Below are 21,903 nucleotides of genomic sequence, written 5' to 3'. Positions count from 1 at the left end.
AATTGGTGTTATGGTGCGAATTGTTACGTAATTTGTTTCTACCACGGTTATGTGTGTTGGAGGCGATCATTTTTTATTTTTAGATTGTGAGACCATAAAAGTAAATCGCTTATTTTTATCGGTTTTACGTTCTTAAAAGAAAAACATTACTGATTTATAACACTTAAAAAGTATTGGAATAATTTATGGTATTGATAATAAAAACTTTTTATTATGCTTTGTTACCTGCAGGCTCTACTTTGAATAATTGTGATAACAGGTTATTTTGCACCAGAAATTAGTTTTAAATTCAAACTGTTACGTGTATCAATTTTTCCCAATTATTTCAGTATAATTATTGATCAACTACTTTACATAAATCTACCCTAACTATGAGTAAATGGATAATCTGTGTGATTACGTAGGCGTAATACCAGAACAGTCAACGACATTTCATTTTAACTATATCCGTTGACATTTTAACTTTTGTAGATACTTACCGTATTTAATTTAACATCTTTTCTGGTTTTTATACCGAATTATGGCAACTGAACAACATTATTATGCATAAATGCAAAAACGAAAGGAGCAATGTCTCACTCATTCAGAGTTTTCTCCTAGTTTTTATTTCGTTTTTTATTTTTTTAATACCAAATAAATGATACCAACTGTGGTTATCGGTTACTAACCAATAAGAAATTAATTTACGGGAAATTATTAGCGGAATATTAATATTTTTCCTACTTCCTGGCGGCTGTATAATTTATTTCATTATATTAATTTCAGTAATATTGTAGATTATGACAATGACCCGTTTACGTAGTTTTATTTTGTGCTTGATAATATAGTAGACTAAAAATAATTGTTATTTTTACGAAAGACTTTCTAATTCGGTTGATATTACGCACGGTTTTGCTTTTACATTTTCGCACGAAGCATCTGCTCTGAAAAACAAATAAACTGAAAATTTCTTGTTGACGTTTCCTTTTTCTCACATTACTGATCATGTGCACTGACAGAACTTACGTGTTCTTTTTCAGTTACCGCTTGAACAAACTGTCGAAAATTTGTGATTGAATTCTTGCGACGGTTAACAGAAAGTTTAAGAAAATTCCGTTATGAGTGAAATCGCAGTTGTAATTCTATATGGCACAATGAAATTCTGATTTGGTTGGGGTCTGATTTGGTTGAGATTTCGCTCATTACAATAATATACCGTGAAATGAATTAATATTACGGCTAAATATAATAATTTCACAATAAAAGACGCGTTTCTTTTTATTTTGTACTTTGTAGCAGCGGTTATTGATTTGACAAAATGCTTTCGTCGAAATGATTTTGTAATCAGTTTTCTGAGCGGAATATTATTCAAATTTCAGTTCAAAACCGTACGCTTGGATTCGGTCAGTAGGTAAACAGAACGAGTCGAATGAACGAAACGACTCTTGCTTGAATTAAAACAATAAAGCTTGCAAATTAACAGTCTAACAATCTTGACCAAATGTTTGCACAAAATATGATGACATCAGATAAGTATTGTGAATGTAGAGTAATTGTAATTCATTCAAGTACCTAGTATCAAAAACAATAAAACATATAAAATTAATTAATTAATTAATTAATTAACATATTAATTAATTATCAAATCAAACAGACTAGATATTGTGGCTAGTGTATTATATTTTTAAGGACATATTTTTTATAAAATGTGAAAAAATTAACATTCAATGTCCTTAAAAGTGCGTACATTGTAACAAATTTGCACCTTCGAATAGTGAGTAATACTTTATTTGACATTGTACCAATTAACTGTAACCTCAAAAGGAATTATTAGCTTAAATAAATAACATTATAGTATGGTTTAATAAAATTTTATTAACAAAATACATATTCAATATTTTGTTAAAAGTTAAAATACTTAAATTATATCTGCACATTTGCTGAGTTAGTTGTCGTTGGAACTGTTCATGGAATACTGAGGAACTAAATTAAATAGTCTGACAGATGCGTTCTTAACCGACTATTAGCTTAATAGTAGGTAGTTATTTTGCAATTTTTGAAATTTGTTTAATATAATGTTAAATAGGGCACTGCGTTTGCACCTGATGGTTGACTTTGAGAAATTCTTAAACTTTTTTCATAATGAAGTGGAGTTTCGTGTCAGTGAAAATAGTTTTTTTTTTCTAACTGGCGGCCATTTATCTAATGTCCATCATGGTCTGGAATGTTTAAAGGATGATCTAACGATTGTGTAAACAAATTGCCCATTATGTTGTCAACTAGAGATCGGAGGCGAAAAAGGAAAATGGTGAGATTTTATTTTAAGAAATGCCGTCACATAGATACATACACACATTAACGTTGAGCAACGGCGGACGCCATTCTGTACAAGTTGGCATTGACATTAAATTATTTTACCTACAGATTCACTACCTACTTGACCACAATACACCGCCGACGTTATGCTACTGATAATAATTATTATGTCGAATAAGTAATTTCCCAATTAAAACGCAAGGTTCCTGGGTTATTTCTGACGGTATTGTGAGGAGAAATCGATCAAATGATCGATCCGGAAGTTTTCGGGCTATATACTTTATCGTTTTATTTTATTACTGATTTGATTGATAATAAAAGTCACGAAATGCCCCGAATTGCCTTATATACAGTCTGCAAGACTAAATAATTCAAAAACGGTAGGAGTTAGTGTGGGCAATCGCAATAATACCAGTTCTTACGTATAAATCAGTGGATACGTCTACTTTCAAATTAATAACTAAAAGATTGTGTTACATTTCAAACCTTGTTGCAAAATCACTTTGAAGTGTTATTAGGATAATTTACCAGCTTGTCATTTTTGCTAAATAATCACTCTTGTTTCATACTTTAGCGAATTTGTACCTTGTCATCGGGATAATTTTAAATCGAAGAGAAATAATGGATTGTGATTTATTCTATATCAAAATTTAATATTGTACAATGAATAGAAAGATTCACGGTTTTTTTCTAATCCAGGAAGTTTAAATAATTGCTGGTTAATTTTTTAAAAGAGAAATCTTTTAAATTTCGATTAAAAATAAATATTATAACATTCTACATAATTTATATTTTATTTATTCGGTAACTTTCTGATTCGGTCATGCGAATTTTGTAATCGATGGTAAGTTTTGTCATGTGTTTTGAGGAAAATTTGTAAGAAATGACGTACCTATGTCGATGAATAGTCTAATCAGAATGTCGTACAAAATGACCAAAAGCAGAGAAAGCAATTCTGCTACGTTTCTGCACACCGTATCCGCGAGGATTGCGTTATGTTTTACACGGTAGTGGGTGGTCCAAGTTCAGTGCTGGCGGCAAGGACGCACTAGCAAATAGCACCAGCTTCTCCAGGTGCTTGAATTCCAAGTTTTTTTTGTTAATTGTAGTAGTTATGCCTAAATAGGCTTACAACAATCAATGTTTAACTACTAACACTAATGACTAGACTGTTTTAAAACAAGAAAAAGGCTTTTTTACTGGTTTGATTAAGAATGTTTTGGGCGCTTTCACTCATTTTCACTGGGAAAGTAGAAAATACTTGTAAAAAACCGCAAAATGTTAATCTATTTTTTTCGACTATGTTAACATTCTGTTGCATGAATAGTGTTTTAGAACTCCTGTTTAATTTTTTTAACTCTGAGGTTACATACTTGTTAAGTTTATTATAGCGTGACTATCAGAGCAACCTGGAATTCCAAAAGAAATAAAATCTGACGCTATGTTGGAAAATTAAAAGCACACACAAATTCAAACTACAACTGGAGATAAAACACAGATGAAATGACAAGTTATTATTGCATGGTTTGCATAAATCAGCCGTCATCATCGATAACTGTAATTAAGTGTCAATTGCACCTGAATATTTTAACTCTACAGTTCAATGACGGCGTCTTTTATAAATTACGAAGAACCGCCACAATTAGTTGAACGAACGCACCATAAAGGCACCTCAACAATTTTTTAATAGCTTAACTGAAAAAAAAGCGTTCGTTTATCTCTTAACGCGTCGTGTACATATAATCAACTGCTATTGTGGACCGTCACACGAGCGTACAAACGTAAAACTAATTACATTTAATTAACGCCGAATTTTAGAAAAAAATTCTTGTTATAAGAAGCAATTATTGAATTCTTTACCGCTTGTTTTGATCGCGGGCAACCGGCCAATTTTTACAGGATAATTAATACGAAGAGCACTTACACTTGAATGTGCTTACAGCAAAAAACTTTGAACAGTCATTTAAAAAATTTACGACACCGTAAAGTGGCTAGGAAAAAGTTTCATAAAGCGCTCGTAAAAGCCCGTTTTTGTAATATTAATTTTATACTTAGTCGCTCCATTGTAGATATCAAATCTGAGACTATTTTTAATTTTCAATGTCTGGAGGGATTCCAAACCACTATTCATGATTCATAATTTGGGAAAATGCGAGCTTTGCTTATTTGGTTCGAGCAAACACCTGTTGGAATGCAAAGTTTTAATTTTTTTAAATAAAACAATATCATCTTAAAAACGGATCTGATTTTTACCACATAAGTAGGTTTACTGAGTTCAAATAACAAAAGGAAATTGATTGAGTCCCGTTCACACATTCCAGCATTCTTGGGGCCACGACGTACTCGTGTGATCAGAAAACCACCATTAGTAATTGATAGTTTAGCACAAGGAGTACATTATTCTAATTAGTTTTAATAACAACGCAAAACCTTGTGATACAAGTCGGACAATTTCTAGTACGTGTGCAGAGCCTCAACAATTCAAATATTGGCGAAACCACTTGAAACTATTGCATACTAGATTACGTGTTTGGTATTTGGTTTCAAAGCGTTTCGAGTTTACAATATTATTATTTCATTGTTTATAAACATTGCGTGCGGTAAGCTTATACCCAAGTGAAAGAAATCGGATGACAGTAGTATAGACTTGCTCAATTAGCAGATTAGTTAATCAATAAATGGATGATGAAAATGTCGACGTATTATTAAATTTCGTGGCTTCGCTCCGATTAAAATTATATGATATTTTATGATAGGCTAATTTGGTTTGTGGTTTTCAATCGTGTAGTGAAAATGAAGACGTTGATTTTTCCGGGATACTTATTTACTTATCTAACACTTTTTTAATGTTTGTGGTCAGGTGAGGTGTTAATGTGTTCTTTGCGTAACTAGCAGAGTTTAAAAGGAATCACTTTATTATTCTCTTTGAGTGGTAATTATAATTGTTGTCATTTTTTATTGTGAAATAAATGTTTACGTCGTATTCACACAATTGTTTAGATTCCTTTCGGAAAGACTGAGAATAGTTTTAATTCTCCTGCACCTGGTTCTCTTGTTCACTGACCGTTTAAGTTATGTCATTGCAATATGCACTTTGAAGTATGTATGTCTTGTTAAATCACTTTTGTATCAATTTTTCAACGTAGACAATTGTCCTTTATCGAATCGACGGCGACGTAGGAATAGGTCCGTGTGGGAAACATCATCGGACGTGTTTCTTATCTTATCCAACTTACTGACGCATCTTTGAATTGGTGTGAATGTTTAATTAACGGTTTGGGAGATAAGCAGGACAGAAATCTTTAAATGCATGTATGGTATGCGGAATGTAGACTTTTCTGCATTTACTATTACCATTATAAATGAATATGCATGTGGGGTGATTAAGATTGTTATAATGTTATATAAATATTTTAAGCCTCTTATTATTACACCTCAAAAATTTACAAATCTATTAGATTTTTTTAAGTCTACAGTTCAATTATGACTAAGGTAATAAAAATGTCATGTTAGCGAAAGTGAAATTCACACACTTATTTTAATTGTATCTACGTAGTATGAAATTCTTTGCATTTCATTTAATAATAATTTTGATTTGTTAAATAAGGAATAATAAAGCGCTTTATTTGTACTGTGACGCTAAATTAAGTGGCTGTTAAATGTTACATTCTTGTACGGGTTGAATATTGTTATTTAAGAATTCGCATGATGGTTATTATAATTAAATTTATGTCTCTGGAGTTGATTGTGAAAGGCAATTAATTTGTGTTATTCAAACTTGTTAGGTGGTATATTGCTGGAATTTTGGCGATTCACACATTTGTGCGTACCGTGCAAAGCAGCTCAACAAGTTCTTGTCTCATTATATTTTAAAATTGTTTAATTATTTTATAGTGGTAGATTTTCGGATAAAGTCGCTTTTACTTAATTCAGACCTAAATTATGTCTAATTGTTGTTTTTATGATTGTTCCTAAATGATGCATTTTAGCATCTCATAAATTTATTGTTTTTGACTTTTGAATAATTCTGAAAAGGATTGTCCGTAATTTTAATTAAGTTAGTTGGCGTTGTGGCTAATTTACACATATGATTTTACCACAATAGACAAGCAATGTTACCATTTTTAAGCGATGGGAGTGTTTCAGACACAATGGGACTTCCAATATTAATTTTGAAATTTTTATTCGATGAGGTCATATCGTGCACTGATCTTTAACAAAAGTCGAATAACAGATTGTTCATGTTACCTGACTTAACTAAACACTTGCTCAAATTTATTGTCAGAAAACAATTAAGATTTGTTGGTGAGATGTTCAGTCCGCGTGACCAAATAGTCCGGTGCCGTTTATATTCAAATGTGCGCCCACACTTGGCATAACTTTCAGTTCAATCTTTTTCAAGTAATACACTTTTCTTGTCTCGTATGATTTCAAACGAAAATAATGAAACGTAAAATAAGGATATTGCATTGTTGCAATAATTCACTTTTATTGTTTTCTGTTAAAACGTTTTTCCAACATTTTAGCACAAAGCATAATTGTTTGTGTATCTACTTGAGAAATTTGCTTTTTCTGCTAACTATGCAAAGGCATTGTCACTTTCATTAAGACAATGTACTGTCATGTATTATTTTTTTTTAATTAATTTTTTTAAAGTAGAAAGTCGTATTTTTGTCTTGATGGGTATGCTACTCAAAAAAACGCCATGCAAACGAAATCAAGCAGCTGGGGATGTCGGTGACCTTCAGTTTTTTAAATCACGCAAGAATCCTGCAGCTAATTTCTTTTCGAAAACTGGTAATCACGATTTGGGTGCCAGCATCAGGTGTATTTTTGCGATTTGAAATTGTAGTTTGTTCATAGCAAAATTTATATTGGTGTGTATTCAATATTCGGAATTTTTCTACGAAAACAGGGTCGTTAAAGGCTGATACGCGAATGCATAAAAAGTAGTGGGTCTCTCATCTGATTTGGGGCACGCCAACTATAAGGGGTTCGTTGACCCAAAAACACAATCTTGAGTCGTATATTAACAACGAAGAGAAACCCTTCAAATACTCTCGCGACTGGGAAATGTTAAGGTGACGGAAAAAAGTCCGTAAAGGAAATGATACACGAAAATAGATCGCTAGCGATCGAGTAAAAAGATATCATTTATTACACAACTGTCACCCCGACATTACTGTAATACTTATACAGGCTGTGGGTATTTTTGCTTATCGAATTACACTGAGCTTTTCCTTTAGGTTTGCTTAATTTTTTTCGTCTACGACTACAGTGGACAGACTGATGTGTCTGGTCTCTGGATATAAATAAACACACTTGCGATATTTTTGCCAGGCACTACTTATCTAACGAGATTTGCGTTCTCGATTTTTTCTCGAGTCTAAAATACCTACAATACAAAGCTTTGTTTTGTGAAAGTTTTAAATATAGTGTATTTTTTTATTTCAGGTCGAAGACGATCACTATATCGATACAACCCGAAATATCCGCCACCTTGGGCCTTCCTAGTTTTAGTATTAGCGTCTTCTTTCTTTAGTATAGTCGGTAAGTATAATTTTTGTAGACAGTTTATCAATAAGGCGAATGCAGTTTCGTATTCTGCACTCATCTTAATTTTACGATCGTTGTTACCTTCAGACGGTTATTTTAATATGACATCGAGAATACGTAACCCACATAAGATGATATTTAATCAATGTGAATCCTATCTAAAATTTTCAATGATTGCCAAAGATTTTCTTTAAAATAATGGACTGTCATTATTGATTAGCAAATAGGGGATTTTTCTATATCTAAAAGCTTTATCTAACCGTCCTCAATAAACCTATTTCTAATGGAAACAAATTCTATTGTCATAGTATCGAACTGACGACAAACAGTCCATATAGATAAGAAAATCATTTGAACAATTTAACAGTTCAAAAGTAAATAGGTATAGCATGGAATGCAAGAGATCATATGATTTGAAATTTCAAATTTCTAACAGTAAATGGTTTCAAAATAATTCCAAAATAACTTTGTGTTTGCGAAATGGTATTGGTATCAATACTTGTACTTAAAACAAAACTAGTTATCGAAATATATACAGGGTGAATATAAAGTATGGAACCAAGCGGTTTTATTTTTAATCATTTGCCTCCAGAAAATAATAATTAATATAAATTAAAGTAATATAAAAAATGTGATCGTATTTTCAGAACGAAATTTTGTTTTGTTTTTGAGTTATGCGATTTTTTTGTCAAAACTGCAATTTATGTGAAAAAAAATTTTGAAAAAATTAAATATAAAGCAGATAGTTGTAATCCTTAGAGTATAGCTTTTATGAGAAAAATGTTTTTATAGTGAGTTGCCATTTAAAAAAATATTTTTTTTGTAGAACTCAAAAACAAAAGGAAATTTCGAAAAATTTTATTCTTGTTTAATCATCACATTTTTATAGTACTTTATCACTCATCAATTAGTTTTTTCAAAAAATGAATAGTTTAAGGAAAAAACGTTTGGTTCCATACTTTTGATTCACCTGGTATGTATTTTGAAGATAATTTTCGTTATGTTAATAAGGTGGTAATAAGGTTAATAAGGTAAACTGACAGTGGCAAGTGGAATAATATGGCGGATGTTTAATCACAACGTTTAAATGTACTCATTTTTTGCATCATAATTATTAGTGTATACACAGAACCCAGATATTAAAATTAACAAACACCAAAATATAACCTTAAAACAGATCTGTAATCTGCATTATCGGCATTCAAAAGCCAATGAGCGCAAATCTGCGGGTTTTGAATTTATGTCATTTTACGAGTTTTTGATATTTTTTTTTTTGTACTAAAATTAAGATTAAAAAAAAACATAAAGATGGGTTAATTATTTTTTAATAAAGATTCAGAATATGCAATAAAAAAATATGTGCAACGAGCCCATTGCCGTTGTACATGTAAAGTATGTGTTCTAGAAGGTGGTCTATTGGGCTAAATTTGTACCTGACAATTCATTCACATTTTGGTGTTGAAAGAGATGCTAGTGGCGCAAGATAGATTTGACTAATTCCCTCTTATTGTGTCTGCCATCTCGAGGCTGGCCACTTGCCAGGGTGGCGTCCCAGGCGTCACTTACTATTTATGCATTTCCGATTCGTGCCGGCGGCGTTGTTTCAGTCCTACTGCCGGTCGTTCTCTCTTCCTGCTCGTTAATTATCGTGAAAACGGATATGTTCCTCCTCGAGCTCATGCAACTCGTACGGCCACCGTCTATTATGTCCACATATTTCTATGCGTTTTTTCCGTTAACGTGATGCTATTTCTGCGCCGATTCGGCACGTAAGCACCTGGGGGCACGTAATAACGTGTCGTTAACCGAGATCCATCCTCCTCTTGCTCTAAATTTACAGTTCGTAATTTAGGTCTTGGCTACTTTGTGTTCTATTTTTACGTGAAAGTGAAAGTTCTAATGGTCCAGCGTTTCCGGTGCTAGAATTTGTCGTGGAAGTCGTTGAGGAGTTTTTGAGTTTACATTGCGTCAAGTGGTTGGTCGGTTCCAAGGGGATGTGAATAAAGGCAATTTGTTTTTGAGTGCCTAGTTATGAATTAAAAGCGGTTGAAGACAACAAATACTTCAACTGCTTTAATGACGAAACGATTGTATTCGATCGCCCCGTTGCCATAACGTATGCTTTCTGCAAAGAAACACAATGCTTTGGAATCCATACAAAATAAAATAGGCACACAATTGCACGCGATACGATGTTCGATATGTATGTGCTGGTCTGCTTGACTACAAACTTTAAGCCTCAACAATTAACAGTTTTAAAGCAAATTAATTCAGCTTGTATTAAATGATTATTAAGAAATATTTTTTATGCAACTTAAAACATTCCCTGAAAAAATCGCTTTTCAACAATTGCATTAATGGCCAGTTTACAAAACATTTAATTGCAATTAAATTTTAGTTCTTGACTAAAATCTGACTTTGAGGTGTGTAGTGTAAATAACAATCCAATTCGAATTAATTTAGTTCTTAATCATAGTTTTCAATAATTTCTCAAAATTTAGATTTCAGTCGAGATGTTTGAGGATTGTATCTACATGTTATTTGTTTTCTTAATTTGTTTGTATAATATAGCCCTTGTTAATAAAGTTGCGACTTTTAGCTAATGTTTTGCTTAATTTATTCACTCAGCGGCCACCGTGTTCTTTTGTTTTATAATCCTTCGATACAGTAAGTGTAGTTATTTGATTTATATCGGTATAAAGTTTGCATGATTGTCGGTTATATTTTACGCTTGTGCTGTTTAAAGTGCTGGTTGAAATATACAAAAAAATATAATTGCAGATATGTCTTTTTCCATTACCTATATTAAAAATTACCTTAAAGCTTTACTTAAAAAGAGTAACGGGTTTTAAAAATTAATTGACTTGAAAAGTTTAAATAAATGACAGTAATCTCTGCCTTTAGTAACTTTAATTAATTCTCTCGTACTGCAAAACAAATGGCTCCAATTCAGCGACCGGCGTGTAAACCACCGAAGAAAAATCGCCGCAAAAGCTCAAAGCGTATAACTTTGGCAAACATTGAGCCTCGTCGGTCTATTTGTAGCTGACTTATGTTTCAAGCTGTTGGTAAAATTATTGCATGTTGCAAATCGGCTCAGACTTACAATAATACCAGATCAACTTTAGCGGGGATATAATGGTCGCAAATAAGTTTTATGTCGGGGCCAGAACACCGCCATATATCATCAGCCATGTAGGTTTCTTCCGGTTTTAACGATTTTTGAATGTGTCGTCATGCAATTTCCTCGTTCTCGAATCTATATTCTTTAAGAGTTCAACGCCACTAGTGAAAAAATTAAGTCTGACCCGTCTAGGCTCCCGAGCGTTGGTCTTATCGAATCTAAAATCGGCAGAATTTCGCAACAATAAATAACAACCACGAAAAAGAGTCGTGTCGAGAATGATTTTTTCGTGGGTTTTTTGATCATGCCAAATTTCGTTTATTCGAAGAACTAACTCAGTTTATGTGTCGCATGTTTTATCGCATTTTGGCGGAATTGCCTGCGAACAGGGCGGAATGAATGGCGATTTTTGGCATAATGGGTCTAAATATCTAGTGATAAAATAGTACCGTTTTTATTTATTAAATATTATTATTATTCTGAAAAAGAGCTATGTAGGTAGTCGGAGAAAAGAATGATCGTGCATTTTTATCAGGAGACATTTGAATAAAGAGACTAGTGACGGAATTGTCAATCGTCACCTCATTTAGATATATTTTTATGAATTGCTCTATCTTGAGTGTGTAACGTTTTTATTAGAGTTTGTAACACTGCAAAGGCATTAATGTAGTGCTCGCTATTTTACACGCGTTAGTGACTGTTGACCGTAGTTAACCTCTGCACAGACTTGTTAATCTATGTTAGGTTGTTAGGTAGATAGCATGAAAGACTCCTGCTAAGAAACTTCCTTAGATTTTTTTCTGTTACAACATCTATCAGACGTGTGTGAATAATACGATGCTGTCGACAATCAATTAGGCATTAATTGCGACTAGAAGTCGAAATCAGCGACAAATTTCCTTCAAGACGAACTGTCGATATTCCGTGAATTATTAAGCTAGGTAATGGTAAAAAGAATCAATTGGCGACATAGTTACACGAATTCCAATGTGATGTTTTTTTCATCGGTTTAACGCGTTCGATTGAGGGTTGTTGAACTTAAGTTGTGAATATTAATCGTTTGAAGGTGAATTTTCTTAAAAAGCTTCCGACGAAAGCGCTGCAGACAGCGTGCGTCACGGTAGAGGACCCTTCGGTATTATCAGCTACAGCCGTTCCAATATATTAATACGATAATTAATTATGTATGATTTTGCCACGGTCACCGAACATGCATGGAACAATTCCTAAGGCGTTTTCCAGCGAATACATCGATGCTTGCGCTCTAAATCGTCAAATCGCGATAATTGAGACGTCAAATATAACGAAAGGCATTTTGACACCATTTTATCTGGATATCGCGACTCGTAAAATTAATACGGTGTTAAAGCAGCGCTTAAATTTGCGTGTTGGTCGCGCTGATTAAACTCGGACGACATGGTTGTCAAAAAATAAAAAGAAGAAAAATCGGAATATGCCGCATGCGAGTGTTTCGTAACAAGTGGCGGTACTGCAACGAGGAAACATTAAAATTTTTAATTCAGAAACTTAATTGGGTGAGATTGATGTAGCGATACGCAAAACACACTGTACGCCTTTTAATTTTCAAATTTAAGATGTTGTAGTTGATATGAGATACTATTAATATATTTTAAAGCGTGATTGTCCGAAATACCCATTTTATTACGAGTTGACATGAAACTGTTCGTTTTCAGTCAAAGTTTTTTCTGTGTTCCGAGAAGTTTCACGTCGATTGATGATCGATCGAGATTAGGAATGTCCAACAATTTACTACGACTCTAGTGGTGCAGTTTGTTTAAGTTTTACGTTTGTTTTTACTATTTGCTGTAGTAAATGGAAAATGCAAATGCACTTTTACTTTCATCTAATAATACGACTGAAAATACTCACAACCTGTTATCTGCACTATAATATCAACGTTGGCTTTTTTTGTTTTATTTTAATTCTACTCTTCCATTTTTGCGAAGATCATGAGAGTTATGTGGACTTACGTAATTGACCTTACTGTTACTTTATGTTCATGTAAAACAAGTTTGAAATAATAGTGCGGAATCATAATTTTTGTGTTTTCTGCACATCCACATAGCCTTGCGAGTTATTTAAGCTCCTTTCTACTAGGTAGGTATATATAGGCTGATTCTTAAATAGACCGACAAAATTTTATCCTTGGTAGTATCAAATGAGAACATGCTGGAAAAAATATTTAAAAAATTCTTTGTTTAAACGTTCTCCAAATAAAATTTATTAAAGTTATTCTTGAAGTAAAGCGTACGCCACTGATGTGTTAGCACAGGTAGTGGATGGAAACCATGGTATTAACGTGATGAAAATGTAGTTGATCATTGCAACAATTCATAAGCGCCGTAAGCGGCACAGATCAAGGGGGTTTTGCCCCTAAAAGGTATAAACGAAAAAAGGGTACAGTTTGTCTCCATTCATCCTTATGAAGCTGTGATAAAATTTTGTCGGTCTATTTAAGAATCACCCTGTATATTTGTATAATTAACAATTTTAAAACCACAGGTTTGTGACTTCAAAAAAGTAAAATAATAGTGGTCTTTGTTCACAATTGTTGATAGATTAGAGTATTTTAAATAATTAATTCTAATAAATTTGTTTAGTTTGGTTAAATAGAGATGTTATAATAAATTAGTGCTGCTGATTTAGTTTGATTAAAAAGAGATGCGTATTTCTGTATACATATTGTAAAAACTGTTTTAATTTAAAAAATTTAGAATTTACTATTTATTTGTTGTTTTAATTCTTCTCTTTTCTTCGCTTTTCCAAACCGTAAACATAACTAACTGACTTCCCAATTCAAAAGTTGTTAATTATTGATCCAATTGAAGAAGCAAACTCAATGGCTTAGACGCGTGGGTATTATTTCCATCTTTTGGGTCCAAAAAACGAAATGCAAAATCCTAATTAATCAAAATTGTCTTTAATTTCACAAATAATGACGGCTCAAGCTTTTGTGAATCAAGCATCAGACTCGAATTTTGTTGTCAAAGTCGATCGAGACTGCGTTGATACATTAAATAATCATTCGATAGAAGTTCTATGTAATTCAGATGACAAGTTTTAGTATAACTGTTAACTTGCTTAATTGTGGATATCTTTTTTCTGCAGTGTCGTGTTTATGTAACTAGAGTTTTCTCTTGGGAATTATCACAGCTGGATAAAGGTAGATTATTGTACATTATTTATAAATAAGTAAACTCAGTAAGTTACACTTAGAAATTGGAATTAATTATTAACTAAATAAAAAAAAAATTGTCTATACCTATTTAAATTTGTTGAGCAGAAATCTTTGATAGCTATACTCGTACGAGTATTCTAGCTGTGATAATTCTAGAGTATAAATCCGTTGTGCATTATGCAAAATGCTTCTTATTGTTTTCTCAAGATTTACAGTTTCGTATTTGCAACTTGTTTCTTGATATTTCCGCACTATGCATTAATACTTTCGTTTCAAATACCTCTCTATTGCTTAGCATGTACCATGCACAACCGTGAAAACAAAATGATTACAGGTTTGTCGAGACAAAACAAGGCCGGATGCTGTCCGAATTATTTTCGATTTCAAAGTACCAAGTCACAATCGAAAGCGAAAGTTTGAAACTTCCCATGTGAACCTATCTACGAAAAGATCTAGAGTTCTTATTTTTCTTCTGTTCTTTTTGCAAAGATGACCTCGATACGCATTCGGCGTCATAACAAAACCAGAAGGTCTTTCTCGGGCACAAACTACTCCTAACATATTCTTCTAAGTGTTATGAATCCTCTATGAAATGGTGTTCACATACCGCCGCTTTAACGTGCTGGAAATGTGAATAAACTGAATGATCTTTACTGACCGATGCACAAAACGGAACCAAACGTTTCACTTGCCGTTTCTGGTTTCTTACACCCACACTAGCGGTTACGTTCGTGAAAATTTAATCATTTACTTGGTTATCGTAGACGCTAGACTGCCAGTAAATAAACAACTATGCAAATTTTGGTATGTAGCCAGAATTAATTGAGGGGTTTAACGCGAGAGCTTATAATTAAGAAGTTAATAATTCCACAAGTTCATTCTAGGGTTTATTGCTGCAACGGAACTTTCACCCGACAAACGCGAATTTTGTATTTAGATTGTCTGGAAGTGAATTTTTGCATGAACACATGAACGTTTTAAATTTGCAGTTATCCATTTTAATTAATAAGAAGATTTAATGATTAATTTATTTATTACGTGATAAATTTTTAGTTCTCGTGCCAGGCATAGTGTTGCGTATATAAAACTTATAAAATTATGTTTTAGTGTTTTTTATGGCATTCTAAATATGAAAATGTTACAAAATTTTTCTAGGATTGTTTTAAATAAACCGAGGTGGGTTTTAAACTTATGGTGAAGTGGGTGCAAAAGTTTTTTTATAGAATGAGCTGTCTAGGAAATGTCTGGAAATGTTATTTAAACAAAAATTTGTGGATTCCGTTAGGAACAGGGAACACTACGACTTCGTTTAGTCGACTGTAATAAAATACATTGTAGAAAGACTAGTCAAACTGAAGTGTACATAGTTAATAAGAAATTGATACGTTATTAAAGTCCGCCTTCGCCTTTCTGATGTTGAAAAACGTGGTCGATTGGTCGGTGCTCCATTAATCACATAAAAACCACTGTCAACAGTGATTCGGTTCAAGGCGCGAGGCATAAAAGAAGATTGATAGATGAGAATTCCGTGCGAGAGGTCTCAATTTAATCCTGCGATTAAAATTGACGTTTAACGCGTCTTGTTTCGTAATTTAGAAGGAACGTGAGCGGTTCGCTCATCCAATAATGAGTGTAAATCAAGTGAAAGATCATCAAATAGCTACCTATGAGGTGAATGCATCAATATCAAGTTCAGTTATGTAAACAAACCGCACGTGGATTCCAAAGTAAATATTCCTAAGCGTTTTCGTGTAGTGTATGCTTGGAAATGTGTATGCTCTTCCATACAAATCAAAGACCAGGCGATCTATCCTCTTGGTAAATAGAGCTAAAATAGCTCCATCGGTGTATATATTAAACTATCGAACTCTTTGAGTTCGACTAAATAATAAGTCGTTTATTTGTTGAATCAAACCTGCTGCCGACGATCATCTTGATGCAAAATAAACCGAATCTGTTGCAAATGAAAATAGTGGTTTGCGAAAATTTCGAAATTCATTCATTGCCACACAAGGAAAGGATGTTGATTTTCCATGCCTCTACTCGTTATATGCTTCATTAGCTTCTATTTACCAATTTCGTCGTTTAGAAAGTTTTTAGTCTCACATGGCGTTTGCAAAAAAGTCGTTTTGGACGCTTGATGCACGAATGGGAGTATTCGCTGGTGCAGTTACATTCGTCGAGACGTCGTCGTCGTGATCGTCGGTATGACGGCGGTCTAGACGTCTACGACCTTGCCTGAAATAGCCGCGACGCCGGAAGACTCCGCGGCCTCTGTCCGGCATTCCACCGACAAGCCGATCTGCATTTAGCATCTTCACGACCGGCCCAAACCGTCGAATCATCTTCTAGGTCTGAAACTGAAATATTACGGACGGATGAAGGTGATAGAATGGTGGCTAATGTCGAAATTGTTTGGATGGTTCGAGGTGCCAAAAATGTGGTTTTGACGGTTTTAATTGAATAGAATGATGTTTTTCTCTTCTTTTAACGGATTCATCACTTCTGAATCCTCTACATATTGATGTAATAAGGATAAGGAAGGAATATAGAGGGTCTCTCTATTTGTATCAAAATTTATTTTCTTATTTAAATGACAATGGTAATGTTTCTTATTAAAAAGGAGGCGGGGGTTAAAGTATCAAGGTAGAAAAACGGGCACTTTCCACCCGCACACATGTCCTAGACTCAACGAACCAGGAAAATAAATGTTTTTCGGGCCAATACAAATAAACTAATCGTGTGTGAAACTAGACTTTCATTTCGTAGTACATACATAGATTTTTTTATATAGTTATAGTTTTAATAATGAAGCATTATAGTGTTTTACGCGTTGCTTACGTTGTTGTGTTGATGTAAATTTTGAAAATTTATTTTTTTTTTGATTATTTTAGTTTAAATTTGAATAAATAGAAACAAGTTGGAAAAACATCGTAGTATTTTGGTCTCATTTTCAATTTTGAGTGAACAAAAGCATTAACCTTCATATCTTAATTTTTTGACAGTATCACTAGATCTCAAACAAATTTGTATATTGTTTTAAAAAAGAACCTCAGATTTACTTTTTTGTAACATTCTTCATAAAATAGTTATTTATTATACAAGACGATAAAGAGTCTACTAGTGAAAAGGACTTATTTCACGAGTAGATAAACAATCTTTATCGTCGTATAATACATTTTTTCTATACTTAGCAGGGTTTATTTAAAGTTTAAGAGAAAAAATGGAATTTCAAAAAAAAATACAATTTTTGCCATTTCTCAATCGAAACGTCAGATCATTTTTAACAGATTTAAAGCAAGTTTAAGCTTTATTGAATCTAATTCGACGAATAAAATGTTGTATTCAACTCGTTTGAGTGTAAATTGGACGCTTTATTCCACCTCGTGAATGATAACATTTGTAAATTTAAATGAAAAAAATAAGTTAAAACATTTTATCTACCCTTGCTGTTAAAGTGTTTACTACTCAAAAGAGTTGATAAAGGAATAGTTTAACATCTGCTATAGAAAAAACAATTTTTTTATTAATAAAAAGCTGACGATTGCTGATTTCATCTCTTTGGCATTCACTTAAAGCAATAACTAATTTTGTGAAATAAAAAATTTCAAACATTGTTTATTTATGAAAAAATTATTGGTTTTAATAACGAAGTACGAATAACTAATATCATTTTTTGTATACGCTCCCGAAAACAGCTGTTTTAGGGACTCATTTGAATACGCAAAACGTTTATTTTAGGTCCCCAGAAACAGTTTTTCCGGACTAAAAAATAAAATTGGTTACTATGGTGGCGAAATTTTTTTGATTAGTAAAAGGTGTAAATTTGTGTTTTGAGAGCTTTAACAAAAAAAATTTGTAACACGTACCTAAAACGTCTTTCGGACTCATCTGCTACCATTCGTCCGCAAAAACTGTGTTTTAGGTACTTGTAACAAAAATAACTATTTCTGGACTTTGTATAAATTTACAATCATACCTACTGCAAAATCCTTTTGATGGTAATTTTTAGTCTAATTGGTTTTAAAAATTAGTAAAGAATTGCGATAACTTCTCGTTCCATAAATAACTCAACCGCCTTCCACCATTGCCAAATTATCTTCGTTATTTAAATTCTTCGTGACAATACCGGCGCTATCTTTCGACTTATTGATTCGGGTGTTCTTATGCGGGTCTGCAAATGCATTTTTGCCCATTTAACTATCATTAGCTGACACATTAAAAATACATTTTCTTCCACCTACCTATGTGCACCTATCTATCTTTCTATCCATCCACTCGAACATTATCTGAAAATCGTTGTTTTATTACTCGTTTTCGTCGCCATCGCCGTTGGGGCGTGCGGTGCACCTAGAAACAGCCAGAAACGATACGACAACCGGAAGTAAGTTAGGCGATGGGTGTACAGGTGGGGGTGGAGCGGGTGCGCCTGTATGTATGTGTGAGAGGCTGTTTGCTTGCTCAATGACATTCCCGCGCGTCTGTGTGTGATGTCGCGAGTCATTCATAAACGCGACCTGTCTGGTCTGGTGGACCAGAGTTTCAGCGCCTCCAGCAAACACATGTGTAGTTGTGGCGTGGTGTGCCCGTTATGGACGATTCGTTCGTTCAGCGCACCAGCACCAGCTGAGCTTAGCCGAGGACTGAACGAGTGAAAACACTTTCTCTCGCGACATTGGTTTTAAGCACGACGTGTTTTATTTACATTTCTTTTTAACGTTCGTAGTAGACTAGATACAGTTAGGATGACTCAAATTAACGGGGGGAGGTTTTTCTTTAAAGATTTATTAAAAGTATTGTTTTTTACTACCTTCTATTAGAAAAAAGACTAAAGTTGACAATGGTACGGTTATTTTTAGCACCGGATGAATGAAATTTCTGAACATGGCTATTTTCGAGTGAGTTCATTATCTCTCAGTAATTTGAAATTCCATGTAGCATTAAAAATGATTAACAGTAGTAGTAGTTKGTAAATGAAATTTTGTTATTGTTGTGTGTTTGAAATCTCATTAATTATTATTACATAATTGCAAAAATATTGCTCAAGTCGTTATTACACAAATCTAAAAATTCACTCATCTTCCGAAATTTTGCATTTCACAACTTAGTGGCAATTGGACACTTTTCTATATTATAATTTCTTGATTTTCATAAGTTTAAATGAATATGTAAGCCACCGATATGAATGATACTAATTGCATTTAAATTGCAAGAAGTACTTTTTTTTGAAAATTATGTTGTGCATGTGCATAATTTTTGATAACTCTTGCAATATCTTTATACACTTTTCTCATCCTAAATCGTCCATTCAACAATTTAAATTTGCAGTTAATTTAGTAGTTCCATATCAGCATTGAGTTGTTTAAAAGTTAAAAAGCGGCTTCCACAGAAATAATTACTGAATTTCAGAATTTATGGACCTCGGAAATAATTTATCTTTTAATTTATATCAAAATTTCTAGTAGGCATAAATTTACAGCAAATTGTTAAAAATATTTATATCAAGATTTTTATTACACTACAGAAAATTTGTTGTGACTGGTAAAAATTAACTTGTCACGTTTTTGTGTTTCCGCAAACCGTAAGCGTATCATGTTTGCCTTTTAATTGTCACCAAGTTAACTGTGAGTGTAATTATTATACTTTTAGCGGCTCCCCTGACCCAGAAATGTTCACTACGTACGTTTTTGAAACAAGTAATTAATTTATAATTAAAGTAGTTAAAAGGACAAAAAAAGATCTTTGGTTTCTCATTTGATATTTTTACTACAAATTTTGGATTTTACAGTTTTTTTAATTAAAATTATGCGATTCATTTGTTGCGAAATTAAACCACATGCAACAACGGCCCAATTGTAATTTAAAAATTTATGTGTTACTAGAATAGTGAAAGTTAATTGGTTAAGAAACTTTTTAATAGGATTAGCTGTTCAATCAAATATTTATAGAAGTGATTGTGGCGGTTTAGGAGTCACCTCAACAAGTTTTTGTAATGGTAATCAACATGCTTATTTAATCGTAAATATTTCGTAATAATAACTAGGTATGTAAAATCAATGTTATTACATGGCTCAGAAAATTACGTATCGTAAAGCGTATGAGTGCCTAAAAAGTCGAAATAAATGTAAGTAATTAGATTTTATAGACATCGTCCTAATTACGGGTCATAAAACTAGTCTCGTTAAGACCGCACGGCATTTACACCAATTTCCTGTAGTGTAACCAAAGTAGTGAATGAAAGTAACAACTCGAAATATTGGTCAAATTGTTAAAAATACAATTTTTGTAATTAGTACTAGTCAGTGGCCAGCTCTCCACCCGTTCGAATTCAGATGGGCAGTTACAGGTGTGTAAGTCAATGGGCATCTGGTAGCCGGAAAGGGAAATGACGTATCCCATACGTAGCGCCGCCACCGTGACCACATAGAAGGAAGTGTGTGTTTTGTACAGTGATTTACCTGGACTGTGGGTATGGATAGTTGTCCGCCCCGGCCGCCTCCGGAATATCACTCCGTCAGCAGGAAACTCTCAATTTGTCCCACTGAGAACGAATGGTCTTTCAACCTAAGGACGTTCACTTTTATGTGTTTTGACAGCGTGTCGATATATTGCTAAATTAAGATAATGAAAGTGTAGTGAATGAATAAGTGATCACTCTAACTTTTCTAATGAGAATAATTTTTGCTCTTAAGAAGCTACTCATCAGATTTTTTTGATTAATTATCTCGACGTTACGGACATTTCAGTTAATTTGTGATTGCCCGGTATTGTATGTATCTAGGTTCGAACAACCCGTAAGATATTGACTAATTGGAGGAAACTTGTTGGAATGCAGCAGTTGTGTGTCAGTCGTGTCGTCTCCAAAAACAGACCTGTGGGAGATCTCATAAATCTAGCCGCGATCGTTATTGAAAAACAAGAACACCTTCGACATGTCACAGACACCGACAGAGTTGATGTTATCATTTATAACGAATTACGATCGGCGACGACGGCGGCGACTACTCATTAGAAGTCGCCGCCCATACGTTCCACCCCATCCTAAATCCACAATGGTGACGAATCGACTCGAATTAATCTTGTTCCTCTCACCTGTTGATTGATCGACGAACATAAACGATTCTTCGATCGATTAACCCTTCCTCCATGACATAATAATCGAAGCTTAACGATCAATAAAAGTGATATTTTGAAAAATCACACGGCATTAAAATTGTTTGAGTGTTTGAAATTTTTGCAAAGTGATCAACTTATGGAATGAAAGATGTTGTCTAATTAATTGATAAGGGATTGAGCGCTGGTTCGTATTGAAGTCGTAAATGTCAGAAGCGAGTTCAGGTAATAAAGTGGAGGAATGGGGAACGATCACGCGGCCATCGTATTGACAGTGAGCCATAAATTAGAGCGCCGCCGTCGTAGAACACCGGCAGTGATGTTCTCACGCCACCCGGTGCCGGGCAATTACCACCCGGGTCCCGTAATTGTGTTTTAACTGTTGACGGAGCGATTCCATTAAACCAAGATCTCGTCTCACATTCCTGCGTCCATCCGACTGTCCGAAGATTCACGCCGCCCTTGTCATCTTAACGAGTTAATCCAGACAAATACGATGCGAGATAGCAAGAACGCCGCCAACGACCTCACTATCAAGATGGATTTTAAGTGGCTTTCGATTAATTGTGCGATTTCGGTCGCTTTTGATATTTTAAAAGAAAAGGGACTCATTTAC

General features: G+C 33.7%; 1 protein-coding gene across 2 annotated transcripts in view; it reads left to right on the top strand.

The window, feature by feature from the left end:
• LOC123015049 (protransforming growth factor alpha-like) overlaps positions 1–21,903 on the top strand; it is a 76,398-nt gene that overhangs the window by 41,030 nt on the left and 13,465 nt on the right. For both annotated transcript variants that reach the window (XM_044414480.1, XM_044414479.1), the window contains one exon: positions 7,750–7,845. In XM_044414480.1, coding sequence (XP_044270415.1) covers positions 7,750–7,845 — 96 coding nt within the window. The remainder of the gene's footprint in view (positions 1–7,749; positions 7,846–21,903) is intronic.

This window comes from Tribolium madens, unplaced genomic scaffold, assembly GCF_015345945.1.
Source record: "Tribolium madens isolate multiple individuals breed KSU strain unplaced genomic scaffold, Tmad_KSU_1.1 Scaffold_97;HRSCAF=244;Tcas5.2_LG3a, whole genome shotgun sequence".
Classification (NCBI taxonomy): domain Eukaryota; kingdom Metazoa; phylum Arthropoda; class Insecta; order Coleoptera; family Tenebrionidae; genus Tribolium; species Tribolium madens.
This window is presented reverse-complemented; position numbering and strand designations above follow the sequence as displayed.